The 20,618-nt window shown below is 41.0% G+C and overlaps 1 protein-coding gene across 1 annotated transcript in view; it reads left to right on the top strand.

Moving 5' to 3' along the window:
• LOC133976778 (extracellular matrix organizing protein FRAS1-like) overlaps nucleotides 1-20,227 on the top strand; it is a gene marked incomplete at both ends in the record, with an annotated part of 58,963 nt that extends 38,736 nt beyond the window's left edge. The window contains one exon of the mRNA XM_062414976.1: nucleotides 20,072-20,227. Coding sequence (XP_062270960.1) covers nucleotides 20,072-20,227 — 156 coding nt within the window. The remainder of the gene's footprint in view (nucleotides 1-20,071) is intronic.
• Nucleotides 20,228-20,618: the final 391 nt, after the last annotated feature.

Below are 20,618 nucleotides of genomic sequence, written 5' to 3'. Positions count from 1 at the left end.
TCTCTCCCTCTCTCTCTCTATCTCTCTCTCTCTATCTCTCACTCTCTCTCTCTCTCCTTCTCTCTCTCTCTCTCTCTCTGCCTCCCCCCCTCTCTCTCTCTCTCTCTCTCTCTCTCCGCCTTCATGTTGACTGAGTCAACACTGATTCAGCCAAGTTGATAAAATTTTAACAGCAGTCTCTCTGGTGAATGATGTGAAATGAACACACTGTGACTCAGATGTGTGTGTGTGTGTGTGTGTGTGTGTGTGTGTGTGTGTGTGTGTGTGTGTGTGTGTGTGTGTGTGTGTGTGTGTGTGTGTGTGTGTGTGTGTGTGTGTGTCTGTGTGTGTCGAGATGCAAATAACCTATAGAGTACACACGTTGGATGTATTGAAGTCTAATTTTATCACTCATGAAAGCGACCTCATTCTGATTGTTGTCCAGCTGTAGAAACACAGAGAGGAGAGTGTGTGTGTTTGGATTATTCACATTCACCCTCACACAGAGGAGAGTGTGTGTTTGGATTATTCATGGTTGGTGTTTGAGGCTGAGAACTCGCTGTGATTGACAGACTGGAGAAAGATCTGCAGGGTGGAAGCAAACCATCGACCTCGTAAAGCCAGATCAATCTACACCTGTAAGGCAAGGAGAGGCAGCTTTATTTATATAACCCTTTATATAAGAAAAATAAATATCAGGGGATGATTTAACAGTAACAACTGGAAACATTAAAACATAGATAAGATAGATAATATATTTTACTTGTCATTTAGATTATACACCATACAGTGCACATCCAAACTAAACTTCGTAGTTATGGCTCAAAATAGTACAGAATAATTTTTTTAAAGTGCTGATATTAAAAATAATAAAACAGGGGAAAAACTATGTTATATACATATACACGATCGCCCATAAAGTTGGAATAATTTTATATCCAGACACATTCCTCTTTTTATTTTCTATTCATACACATCACTAATCACCTTTGACCAGGTGCAATGAGATTGATCAATACAATTCTGAGATTTATTTACACTTTATCTATCAAGAATAAATCACATTGTCACAATCATTTCATGAGAAGAAGTAAAATATATTTTATTCCAACTTTATGGGCGACCGTGTATAAAAGATATATATAAATAAATATATATATGTATATATATTGCACATTTGCATGAATATAATTGCAGCTGTTCAAAAGAAAAGCCAAGTATAGTAAAAAGAAAACAAAAAGCTAGACTACAATAGAGCATAAAATATAAAGTAAAACATAACATAATGATTTTGCTTTAAAATAAATAAAAGAACATGAAGTGCAAATGAAAGATTAGAATTGAAAGTGCTTTAAAAGAGTTCAATTGTAAGCAAATGAAAAAAAGAAACGTTTTTTACCTGGATTAAAAAATATTCACATTTAATGCTGATTTCAGTTCTGTTGGTAGTTTGTTCTTGTTGTTTGCAGCATAACGGCTAAAAGCTGTTTCACCATGTTTAGTCTGGACTCTGGGTTGTAGTTGCACCTGCTTTCTGCAACACTTCATCTGAAACTACACCAGATTATTTATTATCATATTTGTGCCGGTGTCATTATTTAACTACAAAGACCTGCTGACTAAAGAGACTTACACGCTGGATACATGCATGAATGCATCACCATAGCAACAACACATACTAACACTGATTTAAAGGACATGTTTATTTTTACATCTCTGCCTGTTAGTTTTTATCATAGACGCAATTAAGATTCTTTGACGTCCACAACGACAGCTGCAGTAGATGTGTCTTTTCATGCATCTACCAGTTGATGATGTCTTTATGTGTCCATGTGGTTTAGTTTAAATTTAAAGGGGTTAAAATGTGAAAATAAACGTATGAATAACTTGCACACATTCTTTTTTTGTGGACCCAGCATCAAATTTCTGCTTTTAATCCATTTTGAGAGAATATATTAGAGGATTATGGTAAAAATGTCTAAGTGGTGTAACCATAAAAACTTTGTACCAAATAATTCAACTTGCTTAAAAACAGTAAATTCTCAATAAAACACCATATCGACTAGTTTGGCATGATCTTACATTATAACTTTTATATTAACCTTTGTGTCGTCCTCCCGGGTCAAATTGACCCCGTCTGTTTTGACTGTTCCTTCCTCCCTACTTCTCTCCTTCTTCCCTCCTTCCTTCCTTCCTCCTTTCTTTTTCCTTACCTCCTTCATCCCTCCTTTCCTTCCTTCCCTCCTTCCTTCTTCCTTCTTTCCTCCCTCCTTCCTTCCTTCATCCCTCCTTTGCTTCCTTTCCTTCCTTCCTCCCTCCTTCCTTCCTTCCTTTCCTTCCGTCTTCCTTCCTTCCTCCCTCCTTCCTTTCCTTCCTTCTTCTATCCTTCCTCCCACCTTTCCTTCCTTATTCCTTCCCTCCTTCCCTCTTTCCTCCCTCCCTCCTTTCCCTCCTTCCTCCCTCCATCCTTCCTTCTTCCTTTATTTTTCCTTCCCTCCTTCCGCCCTCCTTTCCTTCCTTCCTTCCTCCCTCCTTCCTTCCTTCCTCCTTCCTTCCTCCTTCCTTCCTTCCTTCCTCCCTCCTTCCTTTCCTTCCTTCTTCCTTCCCTCTTTCCCTCCTTCCTCCCTTCCTTCCTTCTTCATTCCTTCCTCCCTCCTTCCTTCTTCCTTCCATCCTTTCCTTCCTTCTTCATTCCTTCCTCCCTCCCTCCCTCCCTCCTTCCTTCCTCCCTCCCTCCCTTCCTTCCTTGACTCAAGGACAACAGGAGGGTTAAGTAAAGGTAATGGAATACAATTATTATACAATATTACATTTAATCTGGTAACCATGGAGATCAGGAAACATTTACATTGTTTTAAATGAAGTAATAATTAGTATAAGTCCACCTTAAATACACTGTAGTTGGATAAGATATGTAATATTTAAATATTTATCATTCTTTTGTGGTTACACCATTTGACATTTTCAGGAGCAAAGATATATTAGAATTGCAGAGGCAGAGTTTTCCACAGAGATGCATTTAAGACAGTCAGTGTTTCCTCTCATGCATATATATATATATATATATATACTATGTATTGACTCTGAACACCGATGTGCATTAACTCCACCAGACAGGAAGTAGTCATTGTACTAGAATAATTGACTTTTTCCTGTGTTTTTAAAGGGGAAAATACATCTTTTTAACATCTTGTGACCTTTATAAACACTCCACATGTTATCAGATAAATCAGCTCCTCGTAGCGTAGAGGAGAAGCATATTTGCTTCCGTCTCTAATTTACAAGCCCCCGTACAAATCTGTATAATGTATTTATAGTAACAGAGGCACTATGACCCTGAGCCGAGGCGCGTTAATGGAAAAACTGCTTTTGCACTCGTTGAAAACCTTTTCTTAATGTTTTCGGTAGTTAACCTTGTAAAAAAAAAAGATCCGGCGCATTTATCTTTCATCGAGCCTGCGGACACGTCTTTCATCAAAATTATATAATAGAGGAAAATAGTGTATAAAAATGGGGGAGTGGAGTCGCCTTTCCAGTCTTTTTCTCTGGCTGTGAGAAGCATAAAAAGCAGATTTTTTTTTTTTTTACAAATACTTCCTCTTGGGCATGAAGCAGAGGTGCAGCAGTTTTTCATCACACTTCCCTCGGACAGCGCGACCTCAGGGAGTTAAGTGCAAAAAAAGATAAAAGTACTAAACTTATTTTGCATGGTAGGATTTTTCGTGGCTGCATCTTTAGAGAAGAGTTGCATCATTTGTTGACCCTCAGACACTAATTACAGCTTGATGGAGTATGATGCTCTGTGCTTTGTGCCTTTAAACTGTAATTACTGTGGTATTTGTTACTAAAGCTGTGCTGATTGTCGGAGCTTTGTGGTTTGATGTTCTGCTAAGGGATTTAGACTTCATTTAAAAGGGAGTCATATTATACCTATTTTTCCACATGTTAACAAAGTTAAAAGGAGGCTTAATACAATATGTCTGACATGTTTTTGTGGGGGTGTGTCGGCTGCCATGGCAACTCTTCAGCAGGATTTGAAGCCAATTTCACACAGCGGCCAAACGTAACGCTATTAGGCCCAAAAAGGAATTTTTTCCCGTAAAGTAACGTTGTAAAAGCGAACTCTGTAAACCAGTGGATAGAGTTCGAGTGTCACAAACCGTGAAATGACTCGTTTTACTATCAGAATGTGATTCGGTCGGTCTGATCACATTTTGATCAGTGTTGCATGTTTAGATTTGTTTTATCCTAATTCAAGTTAGCCAGAGAGCTAAACTGGAAGTAGCTGTCTCAGTCAGCTAGGTATCTTTATTATCCCCTAGGGGCAATTTGGTTTACAGCCAGCAGTCAAAAACATAAACAACAACCACCACAACAAATAAATAAATACAACAACAACAAAAAAGTAATTTAAAAGGCTGATAGCTGAATGAATGACTTCTCGAACCTATTTGTTCTGCGTCGGGGCAGATTGAGGAAGGGAAAGAACGTTTTTTGGCTTCATGCGAGACTGATCAGTTTTTATGAATGGCGGCCCTGCCTCTGACGCTGTATCCAGTTCTCTTTATACATCTGTGGCATGATTCCCCAAAATATATAGCATAGCAGGGCAGTCTATGATTACAGCTAATTTTGTGTTTACATCAAATGCAACACGAATAAGTTTGACTGTGGCGTAATTTGTGTTTATTAGCCCCAAACAGCCAGCGAGCAACGACGGCATCAACTAGTCCCCAAAATAAACTTAGATTTTTCTCTGTGATTTAATTGCAATAAATGGATCACAATGATGCCGAAATAACTTCATCATGAGGTCGAATTATCAGATCTGTCCGCAAGTCGACAAGCAAACAACTTTAAAAATGCTAGTTTTTGAGTTCAGATCAATCAGCGCTTCATCCACGCTCAGAATGACGTCATCTAAAGGCACAAATACAGCAGTGATGTCATTATTAATACACATAGATATCTACATAGTGTGTAACTTTAAAATTAAATGAACTCACTGGGATTTAAGCTGTTTTATTATTGATGTTATCTCACCTCCAGTTAGGTCAAGAAGGGAGATTAAAGATTAATCCACTTATTCCCAAAAGTTTAAACATTAAACTTCCTTCCTTTGTTTTGACTTTTCCTTCTTTCCTTACTTCCTTCCTTCCTTCCTTCCTTCCTTCCTTCCTTCCTTCCTTCCTTCCTTCCTTCCTTCCTTCCTTCCTTCCTTCCTTCTGTCTGTCCTTCCTCCCTCCTTCTCTCTTTCTTTCCTTTCTCTCTCTTTCCTCCCTTCCTTCTTTCCTCTGTCCTTCTTTCCTTCCTTCCTCTTTTCCTTTCTCCCTCCCTCCCTCCTTCCTTCTTTCTTCCCTCCCTCCCTCCTTCCTTCCTCCTTTCCTTCCTCCTTCCTTCCTCCCTCCTTTCCTTCCATCTTCCTTCCTTCCTCCCTACCTCATTTCCTTCCTCCTTCCTTCCTCCCTCCCTACCTCATTTCCTTCCTCCTTCCTTCCTCCCTCCCTCATTTCCTTCCTTCTTCCTTCCTTCCTCCCTCCTTTCCTTCCTTCCCTCCTTTCGTTCCTTCCTTTACTCGAGGGCAACAGGAGGTCAAGAAGGGAGATTAAAGATCAATCCACTTAACCCCATACATTTAAACATTAGTAACTTCAGGGTCAGAGGTGATGCTTGTTAGAATAACTTTTAATACAGTCTGTTATTACTTTTGTACTCCATTATCTGTTGGTATGGCAACGTTAGCACTATAGGAGAAAAAAAAGCCCTTTGCTAAAATGGCGTAAGTGTCCATTAAGATAGTGCGGATAGAGTTCAGTTGCTCAACTCAGATATTTAATAAGCAGGTGCCTGAAAACATCAACGGCCATTTGCTCCGACTACGCCCATCCACTTAATGCCGAGTACAAGCTGTTACCATCTGGACGCTGCTTTAGTGCCTCTATTGTCATGACAAAAAATTCCATTCCATTCAAGCTTAGAATTATAGGGGGAAGGATGAGGTAATTGTTGTGGTTGCTATGACGATGATAGAGATGGTGGTGATTGATAATTTATGCTTTAACTTGAAGTTGAAGTATATTTATTCATAATGTTGATCAGTCTGCTGCTGCTAATGTTCAATGTTAATTATAACTATTGTGACATCCCGTTCTTTCTTTTAATTAACCCCTTACATACTGCTCTGGGTCAGATTATCTCCGTATCTATTGTCATGTGTTTTAGTGAAATGAATAGTTAATAGTTTTAATAAGATAGTAGTTATGAGGATTTCTTTGTATGATGTAGCAGTGAAGACTGATGGCTCTAATGGTTATACAATAAACCCCACAGTTCCTTAAAGCTCTGCTCAGTTTACCTTTACATATAAAATAACATTTAACCACCAAAAAGAGATGAAAACATGATTAAAAGAGACAAAAAACCCTAAAAACTACAAAAAACAGACATAAAACATGATTAAAAAGAGACTTAAATTGACTAATAAACCTAAAAACTACCAAAAATAGATGAAAAAATGACTCAAATCAACCTACAGTTAGTTTGAGTGACAGCTGCCATCTAGTTGCCATAGCAACGTAGAGATGGAATGACTAAAGAGACTCAAAACTACCAAATAGAGATATTTCAGTCATTATTGCTATGTTATATTTTCATGTCTTAGGTAAAATAGGACATGATATTGTATGATAGGAGATGTTTAGTGGTGTAAAAGCTAAAAAATACACTCTCTCTGCTCTCTGAGACATTAATCAAGGTTTAATCACATTTATTGATCAGTCAGATCGACTATTGATGCTTTCTAAACACATCTGTGGCTCAACATTTGGTAAACACACTTTTTATGAGGAGATTCTTAGACTTCATAACTTGATTTTTGTCAATTCCATCTGACACATTAAAAATTATATTATTTTAATTTGATAATAACAGGAGTGTTAAGTCTTTAAGTATCTAATATTGGTTGTTCCATAGCAGAGTTATGTTATAAAATGCAATTATATACATATTTGTTATTATTTTACTCAATTTTGGATAATCCATCTAAAAATAACTTAATTTTGTGTATTAATTTTTTAATATTAAGCAGATATAATCAGTGTTTCTATGCAAATAAAACATCTTTACATGTAGTTCAACTGGTTTTTTAACCCTCCCATTGTCCTCGAGGCTAGGAAGGAAGGGAGGAAGAAGGAAGGAATGGAGGAAGAAGGAAGGAAAGGAGGGAGGGATGAAGGGAGGAAGGGAGAAGGAAGGAAAGGACGGGAGGAAGGAAGGAGGGAATGAAAGAAGGAAGGGAGGAAGGAAAGGAAGGAGGGAAGGATGGAGGAAGGAAGGGAGGAAAGGAAAGGAAAGAAGGGAGGAAGGAAAGGAAGGAAGGAAAGGAAGGAAGGAAAGATGGAGGGAGGAAGGAAGGACAGACGGAAGAAAGGAAGGAAGGAAAGAGGGAGGAAGGAAGGAAAGAAAGAGAGAAGGAGGGAGGGAGGAAGGAAGGACAGACGGAAGGAAGGAAGGGAAGAAAGAAGGAACAGTCAAAACAGACGGGGTCAATTTGACCCGGGAGGACGACACAAAGGTTTAAGTATAAACCCAATAAATTGAACATTATATGTGTACAAGCACTGAAAAAGTGAGTTTTTATTATAATAATAAGGCTCCTTTAAATCTTTAAATGTTTAATACTAACTAGTTTTTTTTGTCAGTATATCAGCTTTAAATTCATCCACACAGATCAGATGTCGTCTCTCTTTGCTCTCGCTCGTCTCGCTTTAGTTCAGCCTTTTATTTCACTGACATATTGGAGCAAAGTTTGTATAACGAGAAGAAGTTTCTGCACTAGTTCATATCCTAATTCTGACATGTAGAACAAGAGAGAGAACTTTTCTTTTTTCTTCTTTTTCTTTTTTTTTATCCTCCTGCTTTTTGGGGACAAAGCCCAGCAGTGATTTCAGAAGTGAGCTTGTGGAGAGATAAAAAGTAGGACTTGTTTAATAACAGCGTCAGTAAATCCACCCGACATGTCTAGACAAGGGAAGTCAGTCAGCGTCGGAGGACCACACAGCAGTTTCTCAACTTCCCTTAACTTAAAATAAAGATGGCGTCCCACTTTCTTCTCCTTCTTCTTCTTCTCCTTCTTCTTCTCCTTCTTCCTCCTCTCGCCTTCTGGACTGCAGCTGCTCTGAGTCACACAACTTCTTCTTTCCACTTGTATAACGGAGCGTGGAAAGGGACTAATAGAGACACATTAAAGTTTTGATGTTCCTTCCTCCCTTCATTCCTTCCTTCCTTCCTTCCTTCCTTCCTTCCTTCCTTCCTTCCTTCCTTCTTTCCTTCCTTCCTTCCTTCCTTCCTTCCTTCCTTCCTTCTGTCTGTCCTTCCTCCCTCCCTCCTTCTCTCTCTCTTTCCTCCCTTCCTTCTTTCCTTCCTCCATCCCCTTTCTTCCTTCCTTTCCTTCCTCCCTTCCTTCTTTCCTCTGTCCTTCTTTCCTTCCTTCCTTCCTTCCTTCCTTCCTTCCTTCCTCCTGTCTGTCCTTCCTCCCTCCTTCTCTCTTTCTTTCCTTCCTCTCTTTCCTCCCTTCCTTCTTTCCTTCCTCCATCCCCCTTCCTTCCTTCCTTCCTTCCTTCCTTCCTTCCTTCCTTCCTTTCCTTCCTCCCTTCCTTCTTTCCTCTGTCCTTCTTTCCTTCCTTCCTCCCTCCTTTCTCCCTCCTTTCTCCCTCCGTCTTTCCTTCCTTCTTCCTTCCTTCCTTCCTTCTTCCTTCCTTCCTTCCTTCCTTCCTTCTGTCTGTCCTTCCTCCCTCCTTCTCTCTTTCTTTCCTTCCTCTCTCTTTCCTCCCTTCCTTCTTTCCTTCCTCCATCCCCCTTTCTTCCTTCCTTTCCTTCCTCCCTTCCTTCTTTCCTCTGTCCTTCTTTCCTTCCTTCCTTCCTTCCTTCCTTCCTCCTGTCTGTCCTTCCTCCCTCCTTCTCTCTTTCTTTCCTTCCTCTCTTTCCTCCCTTCCTTCTTTCCTTCCTCCATCCCCCTTCCTTCCTTCCTTCCTTCCTTCCTTCCTTCCTTCCTTCCTTCCTTCCTTCCTTTCCTTCCTCCCTTCCTTCTTTCCTCTGTCCTTCTTTCCTTCCTTTCCTCCCTCCTTTCTCCCTCCCTTCCTTCTTTCCTCTGTCCTTCTTTCCTTCCTTCCTCCCTCCTTTCCTTCCTTCTCCCTCCCTCCCTCCCTCCCTCCCTATCTCCCTCCCTCCCTCCCTCTTTCCTCCCTCTTTCCTTCCTTCCTTCCTCCTTTCCTTCCTTCTTCCTTCCTTCCTCCCTACTCCTACTACAACTTCTTCTTTCCACTTGTATAACGGAGCGTGGAAAGGGACTAATAGAGACACATTAAAGTTTTGATGTTCCTCCTTCCTTCCTCCCTTCCTTCCTTCCTTCCTTCCTTCCTTCCTTCCTTCCTTCCTCCATCCCCCTTTCTTCCTTCCTTCCTTTCCTTCCTCCCTTCCTTCTTTCCTCTGTCCTTCTTTCCTTCCTTCCCCCCCTCCTTTCTCCCTCCCTCCCTCCCTCTTTCCTTCCTTCTTCCTTCCTTCCTTCCTTCCTTCCTTCCTTCCTCCCTTCCTTCCTTCCTTCCTTCCTTCCTTCCTTCCTTCCTTCTGTCTGTCTGTCCTTCCCCCCTCCTTCTCTCTTTCTTTCCTTCTTCTCTCTTTCTTCCCTTCCTTCTTTCCTTCCTCCATCCTTCCTTCCTTCCTTTCCTTCCTCCCTTCCTTCTTTCCTCTGTCCTTCTTTCCTTCCTTCCTTCCTCCCTCCTTTCTCCCTCCCTCCCTCTTTCCTTCCTTCCTTCCTCCTTTCCTTCCTTCTTCCTTCCTTCCTCCCTACTCCCTACAACTTCTTCTCTCCACTTGTATAACGGAGCGTGGAAAGGGACTAATAGAGACACATTAAAGTTTTGATGTTCCTGTGTGACTCCTGAGAAATAAATGTCTGTTCTATAATGTATATCTCGGGGATTTTTAAAGAAAAGCTGAATGGTACATATGGAGGATAATGTCTGGTATAAATTCAGCTCCACAGGAGAATATACGATAATTCAAGTCTGCATGTCGTTGCATTTATAACTCTTGCGTAAGCTTTTTATGTGCTTCAGGAATGGGTAAGTACGTCCATAAAGAGAGACTCAGAGGAGCCAAATCAATACCATGTTAGTTTTATATTCAGTTTTTAGTCTGCACAGTCCTTCCTCTCTTTCTTTCTTCTTTCCCTCTTTCCTTCCTGTCTTTTTTCCTTCCTTCATTCCTTCCTTCCTTCCTTCCTTCCTTCCTTCCTTCCTTCCTTCCTTCCTTCCTTCCTTCCTTCCTTCCTTCCTTCCTTCCTCCCTCCCTCCCTCCCTTCCTTCCTGTCTCCTTTCCTTCCATCATTCATCCTTCCTTCCTTCTTTCCTCCCTCCCTCCCTTCCTTGCTGTCTCCTTTTCATTCCATCCTTCATTCTTCCTTCCTTCCTTCCTTCCTTCCTGTCTTTTTCCTTCCTTCCTTCCTTCTTTCCTCCCTCCCTCCCTCCCTCCCTCCCTCCCTCCCTCCCTCCCTCCCTTCCTTCCTTCCTTCCTGTCTCCTTTCCTTCCATCATTCATGCTTCCTTTATTCCTTCGTAAGTACGCCCATAAAGAGAGACTCAGAGGAGCCAAATCAATACCATTTTAGTTTCATATTCAGTTTTTAGTCTGCACAGTCAATAATCCCTGACGCCTAAGTTATCTTGTCTCTCCGCAACCGCAAGTGTCATTTCTTCTTTAGCAGCCTGGAGTCGGATCTCGCCTGCAGGAGTTTGTTTTTTGGCGGGGAGGAATGCTGATACGTGTTTTGTTGTGAAGTGATGTGATATGAGAGGTGTGAATGTGAGATGACAGAAAGGAAAAGAGAGATGAAGTTCTGCCTCTTGTTGATATTGGACCCGCTTCAAGAAAGAGAGAGATTGTGTGAAGATGCCACATTGGAGAGATCGGGTGGGTTTTTTTCTTTTTTTTTGTCAGAAGCTTCTCCGGAGGCAGAAATAATCTCACTTGTCTGAGGTGTAGAGCAAGTGAACAATAGCGAGCTGTCAGACGCACATGAAGAGAGATCAAAACATTCTCTCGCTTAATTATAACGGTTTCCAATCAAGTTAAAATATCGCTGAGCCTCTTCAAAGAAAAGGCACTAAAAATATGGACTCGACTGAGCTGATTTTCTAAGCAAAAACCATGAAATAATCATCTGTTTGCCCTTTTATTAACCCCGAATTGGAGCCAAATAAGTATTATAGCAAATCTGTATTAATTTGACAAAAAACTAACCTTACAACCTTAACTAATTAACTGTTTCCCCTCTTATTAACCCCCTAATTTGGGTTAAATATGTTCCACTATTCATTTGACAGAAATACTATAACCATTAGCCCAACTCTTTCCTTTACATGTATGTATATAGAAGTTTTGCTCGTCCATTAAATTTGGTGAGTATGATAAGTGGGTCAATGACGTGCCTATGACATGTTCAGTCTAACTGCATTTTTTTCAGTTAGAAAAAGGTTTAAATTGATTTTAAAAAATACCATATATATGTCCTACCTTTCCTTTATATGAAATCACTTTAACTTTTCAAAAACCACAAGTTATTAGTAATTTTTCTGTTATTTATTAAAGTGACAAAATATCATGTGGGACCAATAAAACCAATAACTGTATTAAATTCAGAGTAAAATATCACTTTTAATATTAATCACTTATACAGTATGCTTAACTGAATTGTATTTTTAAATTTTTTCAATCATTTTTAAGCAATTTACAGGAAAAATAAGTCTTACATACATTTAAGAAGGCAACTGTGACATAATATAACATAAATATGAGATTATTATTTACAAAAACTTAAAGGACATGCAAATAATTTCTTTCTAAACACTTAAATTCATTTATTTTAAGATAGATCACGGTCTCACCACATGACTTTTTTAAGGTCAGTTCTAATTCATCGAGATGGAAAAACACATAAAACACCTAATTTACTATTTTAATATGTATTTATGTGTACTCAATCTTTCTTAATGTTTGAATTACTGCAATAGATATTCCCATATTTATTATTTTTAAATAAATCCTTATACGTCATTGACCCAAGTATGTGGGTGAGTATGATAAGTATGTGTTTAACCGTCCAGATTCAATTACATATCAGTGTATAAATCAATATAGTTGAGCCTTTTCACAGACAAGGTACTAAAAAAGCATCTATTATATGTACAAATAATGTGGATTGCATGGACTCTACTGAGCTGATTTTTTAAGCAAAATCATGAAAAAAAACATAAAATAACCTGTTTCCCCTTTTATTCACCCCAAATTTGTTTTAAACTTTGTGTCGTCCTCTCGGGTCAAATTGACCCCGTCTGTTTTGACTGTTCCTTCCTTCCTTCCTTCCTTCCTTCCTTCCTTCCTTCCTTCCTTCCTTCCTTCCTTCCTTCCTTCCTTCCTTCCTGCCTTCCTTCCTTCCTTCATTCAGTCATCCTTCTTTCTTTCCTTCCTTCCGGTCTTTATTTTCCGTCCTTCTTTCCTCCCTTCGTTCGTTTCTTCCTTCCTTCCTTCCTTCCTTCATTCAGTCATCCTTCTTTCCTTCCTTCCTTCCATCTATCCTTCCTCCCTTCCTCCCTTGCTGCCTTCCTTCCTTCCTTCTTTTCCTTCTTTCCTTCCTTCCTTCCTGTCGTCTTTTCCTTCCTTCCTTCCTTCCTTCCTTCCTTCCTTCCTTCCTTCCTTCCTTCCTTCCTTCCTGCCTGTCTTCCTTCCTTCCTTCCTGTCTGTCTTCTTCCTTCCTTCTTTCCTCCCTTCGTTCGTTCGTTCCTTCCTTCCTTCCTGTCTTCTTTTCCTTCCTTCTTTCCTCCCTTAGTTCGTTCCTTCCTTGCCTTCCTTTCTTCCTTCCTTCCTTCTCTTCCTTCCTTCCTTCCTTCCTTCCTTCCTTCCTTCCTTCCTTCCTATCTATCTCCTTAACATCATAAAAATATGTTAAACCAAACCTCAGGAGCTTGAAACTCAGACTACATGTAAGAATATTCAGGAGGAATTAAAAATGTAATGACTCATTAGTAATCATCATATTTAATCTATCACTTAACTCGTGTTTAAAACTCTCACATCCTAATTTTTTGGGACTTAAAGATAAACAGGATGTGCAGCTTCAGGCCTCCCAGAATAATAACACTGACTCCGCTGACACTAGCAGAGTCGGTATCATCTTTTCTCTGAACTTCCAAACCTGCAGAATATTTTCACTTATAGAGAAAAAAAAATGCTGGAAGGAAAAGGAGAAAGTATTTGGATAAAGAAAGTACAGCAGTGAGTTAAATATAACATGCCTGTGTTTGCAGGGGGGCAAAAAGAAATGAAAACCTTTTGCTCTTTTTAGTCAGATAAAGAATATAAAAAAGTAGCAGCAGGAGTTTATTTTAAGGGTTTTTTTTTTTTTTGGTTAATATTCATCTCATGTGCAAAATTCATGTTAAAAGTATCACTCAGCTGCACAGACACCATCGATTTTACTCCGCTCTCGCCTCCTTTCTTCTCTTCTCTGATCAGTTTCATTTGGATTTTAAAATTGCAGCGATGTTTTCTAAAGTTGTGTTCAGGTTTAAATTTAAAAAAAGGCAGAAAACAGAAGACTTGTTTTAGAGCAGGGGTGTCAAACATGAGGCCCGTGGGCCAGAACTGGTCTGCTGAGGGGTCCAATCCGGCCCACCTTCCTTCCTGTGCTTTCCTTCCTTCCTTCCTTCCTTCCTCCCGTGCTGCCTTCCTTCCTTCCTTCCTGACGTCTTTTCCTTCCTTCCTTCCTTCCTTCCTTCCTTCCTTCCTTCCTTCCTTCCTTCCTTCCTTCCTTCCTTCCTTCCTCCCTTCTTTACTCCCTCCCTCCCTTCCTTCCTGTCTCCTTTTCCTTCCATCATTCCATCCTTCCTTCCTTCCCTCTTTCCTTCCTCCCTTTTTTCCTTATTTCCTTCCCTCTCTCCTTCCTTCTTTCTTTCCTTCCTTCCTGTCTTCTTTTCCTTCCTTCCTTCTTCCCTTTCTGTCATCTTTCCTTTCCTTCCTTCCTTACTTCCTTCATTCCTTCCTTCCTTCTTTCCTGTCTTCTTTTCTTCCTTCTTTCCCCCCTTCCTCCCTTCCTTCTTTTCCTTCCAGTCTTCTTTTCCTTCCTTCCTTCCTTTCTTCCTTCCTTCCTTCCTTCATCCTTCCTCCCCTTTTCCCTTCCTTCCTTCCTGTTTTCTTTTCCTTCCTTCTTTCCCCCTTCCTCCCTTCCTTCTTTTCCTTCCTTCCTTCCTTCCTTCCTTCCTTCCTTCCTTCCTTCCTTCCTTCCTTCCTTCCTTCATCCTTCCTCCCTTTTCCCTTCCTTCCTTCCTGTCTTCTTTTCCTTCCTTCCTTCCTTCCTTCCTTCCTTCCTTCCTTCCTTCCTTCCTTCCTTCCTTCCTTCCTTCCTTCCTTCCTTCCTTCCATGAGGTCAGATTGGACTGTATGTGGCCCTTGAATGAAAATAAGTTCGACCCCTTCTTGTTTTAGAGTGTTTTTATCACATTTCTATAATTTAATATATTTTAATATATCAGGATTCATTTTAACTCTATAAAACATTTTAAACATGTTAGTACAGCCCTCCTCCTCCTCCTCCTCCTCTTAGTATTACTCTTATCTTTACACAGTGAAACTATAGTCCGACAGACAGAAAGACAAATGTACCTGATTAAATCCAGATCTTGTCGTCTTACGTCTGCTTTCTTCTTGTAATCCCTCCAAACTTTTTTGTCATTTATATTAATCCCACTCAAAAGAAAGAAAGAATAAAAAGCTCTTTTCATCCCCCTCTCCTGCTTAATACCCCCATGTGACCTCCTCCCTTTATCTGTCCTCCTCACCTGTAAAAAAAAAAAAGCTCCCCCCCCCCCGTTGTTGTGACTTTCAATGGAGAGATCGTTATCTCCACGGAAACGGATGGGTGACTTCAAGGTGCCCATCGTCGTGCCAACCAGACAAAAACTCCTGATAGCATCAAGATAAAACACAGCCGAGGTGTTTTTCATTGTTCTGCTTATCTCAGCTGCTTAGTTTGGGGGGGGGGGGGGGACCCTGATGGGCTTAGTTTTGAGAAGTATGTATGTGGGTCTGTTGGTAGGCGGGAAGTCAAGTTAAGTCAAGTGACTGTACTCCTGAATTTATGGAGGTTTTTTTATTATTTAGTAGTTTTTCAGTTAGTTTAACAAGCGCTTGAGTAGTTTTAGTTTAGTTTTCTATTCAGTTTTAGTCTTAGTTTTAGTTTTTCAGGGTATTAGGAGGAAAGTCTTGATTAATAGAAGCTGTAAAGGATGAAATAATGTCTGACGCTGAAGTAAAGTTAGCTGTCTCCCAAGGTGGACTTTCACATTAGTGGGATTTTTCACTCTTCATCACGACACTTTTACTTGTATCTACTGCACAGTCGTAGTTAAAAATATTCCCATATTGAGCCGTGATGTTTTCTACCTGGAGCTTTTTCTTCGTCTTTCTAGAAAATCATTAATAGCATGTCAACCATCTTCTTCTTCTTGAGCGTTATGCAGCAGCCAGCGTCTGCTCTGCTGCCACCTACTGGAAGCAGCCTGTCATCTCCAGACGTCAAACTGAACAGGACACCGTAAAAATCTATTTATCTGCAGTTCAGTTTAGTTTTAGTTAGTTTTGTATTGTTCATTGTAGTTTTTTTGTCTTTTTTTTAGGTTTATTTCAGTTAACTAAAGTTTTAGTCTTAGTGTTAGTTCACTATAATAACCCTGGAGGACCCAACATTCATCACTCATCAGCAGCAATTAAAACTCTCTTTTAATGGGAAAAGTAGAAGCGGCGCTAGGAAGGCTGTGAGAGAAGGAAGCGCCAAATCACTACCAAAGTTATCTCACTTTACACACAGTACAGGTCTAGACCAAACTCTTAGATTTGATTTAAAGAGACCCATTGCAAGAAAAAACCTCAAGCAGTATCGGGCTCTAGGTGGGCGACAATCTGCTTTAACGGGTTGGGGTTGATGGAGAGAGAGAGAAGAGGGAGAAAGGAGAAATAAAAGAGGAGAGGGAGAAAGAGAGGAGTGAGAGAGGGAGAGAGAGGCACAGTGACAAACAATCAACATTGAGAATAATAATGATTGCAGTCAGGAGCTTCGTCGATGTCCTGAGATTACCTGCGGGGCGAGAGAGCACAAAGAACTCTGGGGAAGAAGTTTAACTCTCCTGTTGTCCACCGCGACAACAACCTCCCTCCTTCTCTCTTTCTTTCCTCCCTTCATCCCTTCATTCCCTTCCGTCTGTCATTCCTCCCTCCCTCCTTCTCTCTTTCTTTCCTCCCCCCTACCTTCCTCCCTTCCTTCTTTCCTCTGTCCTTCTTTCTTCCTTCCTCCCTTACTCTTTCCTTTCTCCCTCCCTCCCTCCTACCTTCCTTCCTTTCCTTCCTCCTTTCCTCCCTCCTTCCCTCCCTCCCTCCCTCCCTCCCTCCTTTCCTTCCTTCTTCCTTCCTTCCTTCCTTCCTTCTTCTCTCCCTTCCTTCCTTTCGTCTCTCTCCCTTCCTTCCTTCTTCCTCCCTTCATTCCTTCCTTCCTTCCTTCCTCCCTTCCTTCTTCCTCCCTTCTTTCCTTAACTTGAGGACAACAGGAGGGTTAAAGTTGGTTTAAACACATCAATGGTGCATGAATGTGAATGGATAGAGAGAGGGAGGACGATAAAGGAAAGGAAGTCCTCTGAGCAGTCTAAGTCTATAGCAGCATTAACAAGGGTTAGGGGTTGGTCAAGACTAAGTTTAAGCTTCATCAAAAAGGTTTAAGCCTATTTTTAACCCTCCTGTTGTCCTCCAGTCAAGGAAGGGAGGGAGGAGGGAAGGAATGGAGGGAGGAAGGAAGGAAAGGAGGGAAGGAGAAAGGACGGAAGGAAGGAAGGAAAGAAGGAAGGGAGGAAGGAAGGACAAAAAGGAAGGAAGAAAGGGGGATGGAGGAATGAAACAAGGAAGGGAGGAAAGAGAGAGGAAGGAAAGAAAGAGAAGGAGGAAGGACAGACGGAAGGAAGGGAGGAAAGAAGGAAGGACAGAAGGAAAGAGAGAAGGAGAGAGGGAGGGAGGACAGACGGAAGTAAGGGAGGAAAGAAGGAAGGACAGAAGGAGGAAGAAAGGGGGATGGAGGAAGGAAAGAAGGAAGGGAGGAAAGAGAGAGGAAGGAGAGAAGGAGGGAGGGAGGAAGGACAGACAGAAGGAAGGGAGGAAAGAAGGAAGGGAGGAAAAGAGAGAAGGAGAGAGGGAGGAAGGACAGACGGAAGGAAGGGAGGAAAGGAAGGAAGGACAGAAGGAAGGAAGAAAGGAGGATGGAAGAAGGAAGGGAGGAAAGAGAGAAGGAGGGCGGGAGGAAGGACAGACGGAAGGAAGGAAGGGAGGAAAGAAGGAACGACAGAAGGAAGGAAGAAAGGGGGATGGAGGAAGGAAAGAAGGAAGGGAGGAAAGAGAGAAGAAAGAGAGAAGGACGGAAGGAGGAAGGACAGACGGAAGGAAGGGAGGAAAGAAGGAAGGGAGGAAAAGAGAGAAGGAGGGAAGGAGGAAGGACAGACGGAAGGAAGGGGAGGAAAGAAGGAAGGACAGAAGGAAGGAAGAAAGGGGGATGGAAGAAGGAAGGGAGGAAAGAGAGAAGGAGGGCGGGAGGAAGGACAGACGGAAGGAAGGAAGGGAGGAAAGAAGGAACGACAGAAGGAAGGAAGAAAGGGGGATGGAGGAAGGAAAGAAGGAAGGGAGGAAAGAGAGAAGAAAGAGAGAAGGAAGGAAGGAGGAAGGACAGACGGAAGGAAGGGAGGAAAGAAGGAAGGGGAGGAAAAGGAGAGAAGGAGAGAGGGAGGAAGGACATAACGGAAGGAAGAAAGGGGGATGGAAGAAGGAAGGGAGGAAAGAGAGAAGGAGGGCGGGAGGAAGGACAGACGGAAGGAAGGAAGGGAGGAAAGAAGGAAGGACAGAAGGAAGGAAGAAAGGGGGATGGAGGAAGGAAAGAAGGGAGGAGCCTGATAACTGAAGGCTTTGCCCTTTATTCTACTTTTAGAGATACTATGAACCACACATAGGTCTCTGGGAGTGTAGTGGTCTAGTGGGGTTAATGGGGTACTATGAGCTCTTTATGATATGATGGAGCCTGACCATTAAGGGCTTTATAGGTGAGGAGAAGGATTTTTTCTTCTATTCTGGACCTATAGGAGCTAAAATGAGCAGAAATATGATCTCTCTTTTTTTTCTGTGAGGGATGGAATTCACAGGCGTTGATCTGAAAGAAAAGTGATGCAAGTTTGAGAGTTTGAAAGAGAGAAAAGATACCTGAAAAGGATAATTTACTGTCCATCGCTGCAGGCTTTTTAGCAAGAATTTCTTCCCTTAAATTTCACACAAGAATCATTACCTGGTTTTAATTCGAGTAATTTAACACCAAATGCCAGTTACTGCTTCATGAGACATCCGTATTAAAACTTTGCTTCTTTTTTTCTTCTTCTGTCTTTTTTATATTGCTTTTCAAAGGTCCCACTCCCTCTAAATCCCCTTCAAATGTTTGCAGATCTTAAGAACACATAATATCCCCTACTTCCAAGATGCAGGAGAAGGGAAAAAAGTAGGGATGCTCGATGTTGGCTTTTCTGCCGATATCCGATATTCCGATATTCCGATATCGTAAACTCTTAATTTCCAATACTGATATCACCCGATACCGATATATGCAGGCTTTTTACACCAAAACTGTTAGGTAACAACATAACATATCTCTTATTGTTGAATTAACACATTATGCCTCATTTTACTGTGATGCCCCACTGGATGCAAACATAAATGCAACATGGCTTTCCACATGTAAACTCTGTCTGTGCAAAATAAGAGAACAACTTCAATTTAAGTTACGGAAAAAAAAGTGCCATATTTATTATGCTGCTTTGCAGAAATTGCAAATTGCAAATTTACTAGCCGTAAGACACACTTGGAAATAGTTCCAAACCACAGACATAACGTCATGCACCGGGCGAGCTAGCTTGTTAGCCACGGTTAGCGACAGTTAGCGACCCACGAGTCTAGCGTGTTGTTGTTGTTATACGTCATCAAGCCTGCCGGTAAACGTCCCATGCTGCGTTCATGCAGGCTCGGAAATGCTGAAGCCTACAGAACAAACATCGGTTATAAAAACCGATACCGATACTTCCCGATATTACAGTTTTAAGTAAATATCGGCATACGACATACCTAGAAAAAAGTCCAAAAAAAGTCAAAGCTCCAGCAACACTTGTATAAAACAACTATATTAATAGACCAACATGTTTTAGCTTGCAGCCTTCATCAGGGTCTTCATAAAACACATTACAAGCAGTATTTAACCCTTATATACTGTTAAGGCTTTGACATTTGACAGCTGTAAAAACACCCCAAATGTCTTTTATTTTCAAAATTTGATGATTTTTCCTAAAGTGGCCCAAAATGAAATATTAAAATGTTATACTTTTGTAAAGGTGCTACAAATGTTAGTCCAAGTTTGTTAAATGAATAGTTAATAGTTTTAATAAGATAGTAGTTTTGAGCATCTCAAACCACCGTCTCCATGACAACAGACTGCTACACTAACCAGTCAGAGACTTTGCTGAGTGTGTGAAGTCATCCGTGGTTGTTACTCTCCAGAGAGCCGTAGGCCTGCGCAGCGACTCCATGCAAGAAACACACAAAATGTAGTAAAACTAATTTATATGTTTTAATAGGTCATGAAGAGACATTTGAGTACTCCATTGTTTCACTGGAATGACTTCATTTTTACTATCATTGAAAATCCAATAAACGTCCTATAAAGAGACTTTTTAAATGTGATGCTCTAATCTAATGGGAGCAGACTCACGTTAATTTATTCTTCTGCTTTTTTTATTGTTGTTTTAATGAAAAATCTCATAAACATTATTAGAATAAGATGTTCTGATGATGTTGTGAACAGGAAAATGGTTTCTAAGTGTTTCATTTTGATGCAGAGGAGCAGTAGGAATGTGTTGTGTGTGTTATTATTTATTAAATCTAACTTCCCTGTCTTGTGTTTCCTTCCCGTCAGAGTGCAGCTCGGACTGTCAGCGCTGCACAGCGGACCTCCAGACGGGCGTCGGCAGTGTTTGTCTGTGGTGTAAAGTGCCGAGGACGTGGCTGCTGGGCGATCACTGCGTCTCTCACTGTCCGCAGGGCCGCTACGGCTGGCACGGAGCCTGCATGAGTAAGGACTTATTGTTTTTAATTATTATTTTAAGAGAGTTTAAGAGTTTAAGGGTCTGAGCATAATACATATAACCGTTTTAAACCTTGGTCTACTTAAATTGCTCGTCCACAAACCTCCGTATGATCACGTTTAGTATTATTATTATTATCCTCATCCACTAAACCAGGGATGTCAAACATGAGGCCCGTGGGCCAGAACCGGCCCGCCAAGGGGTCCAATCTGGCCAAGTGTCCTTCCTTCCTTCCTTCCTCCCTTTTTATTCTTTTCCTCTTTCCTTCCCTCCTTCTCTCCATCTTTCCTTCCTTCTTTCCTTCTTTTCCTTCTATCATTCCTTCCTTCCTACCTTCCTTCCTTCATTCCTTCCTTCCTTCCTCCCTGTCTTCTTTTT

Source organism: Scomber scombrus, unplaced genomic scaffold (assembly GCF_963691925.1).
Source record: "Scomber scombrus unplaced genomic scaffold, fScoSco1.1 SCAFFOLD_209, whole genome shotgun sequence".
In the NCBI taxonomy this organism is placed as follows: domain Eukaryota; kingdom Metazoa; phylum Chordata; class Actinopteri; order Scombriformes; family Scombridae; genus Scomber; species Scomber scombrus.
The sequence above is the reverse complement of the archived record's forward strand: the minus strand, read 5'-3'. Positions and strand labels throughout refer to the sequence as shown.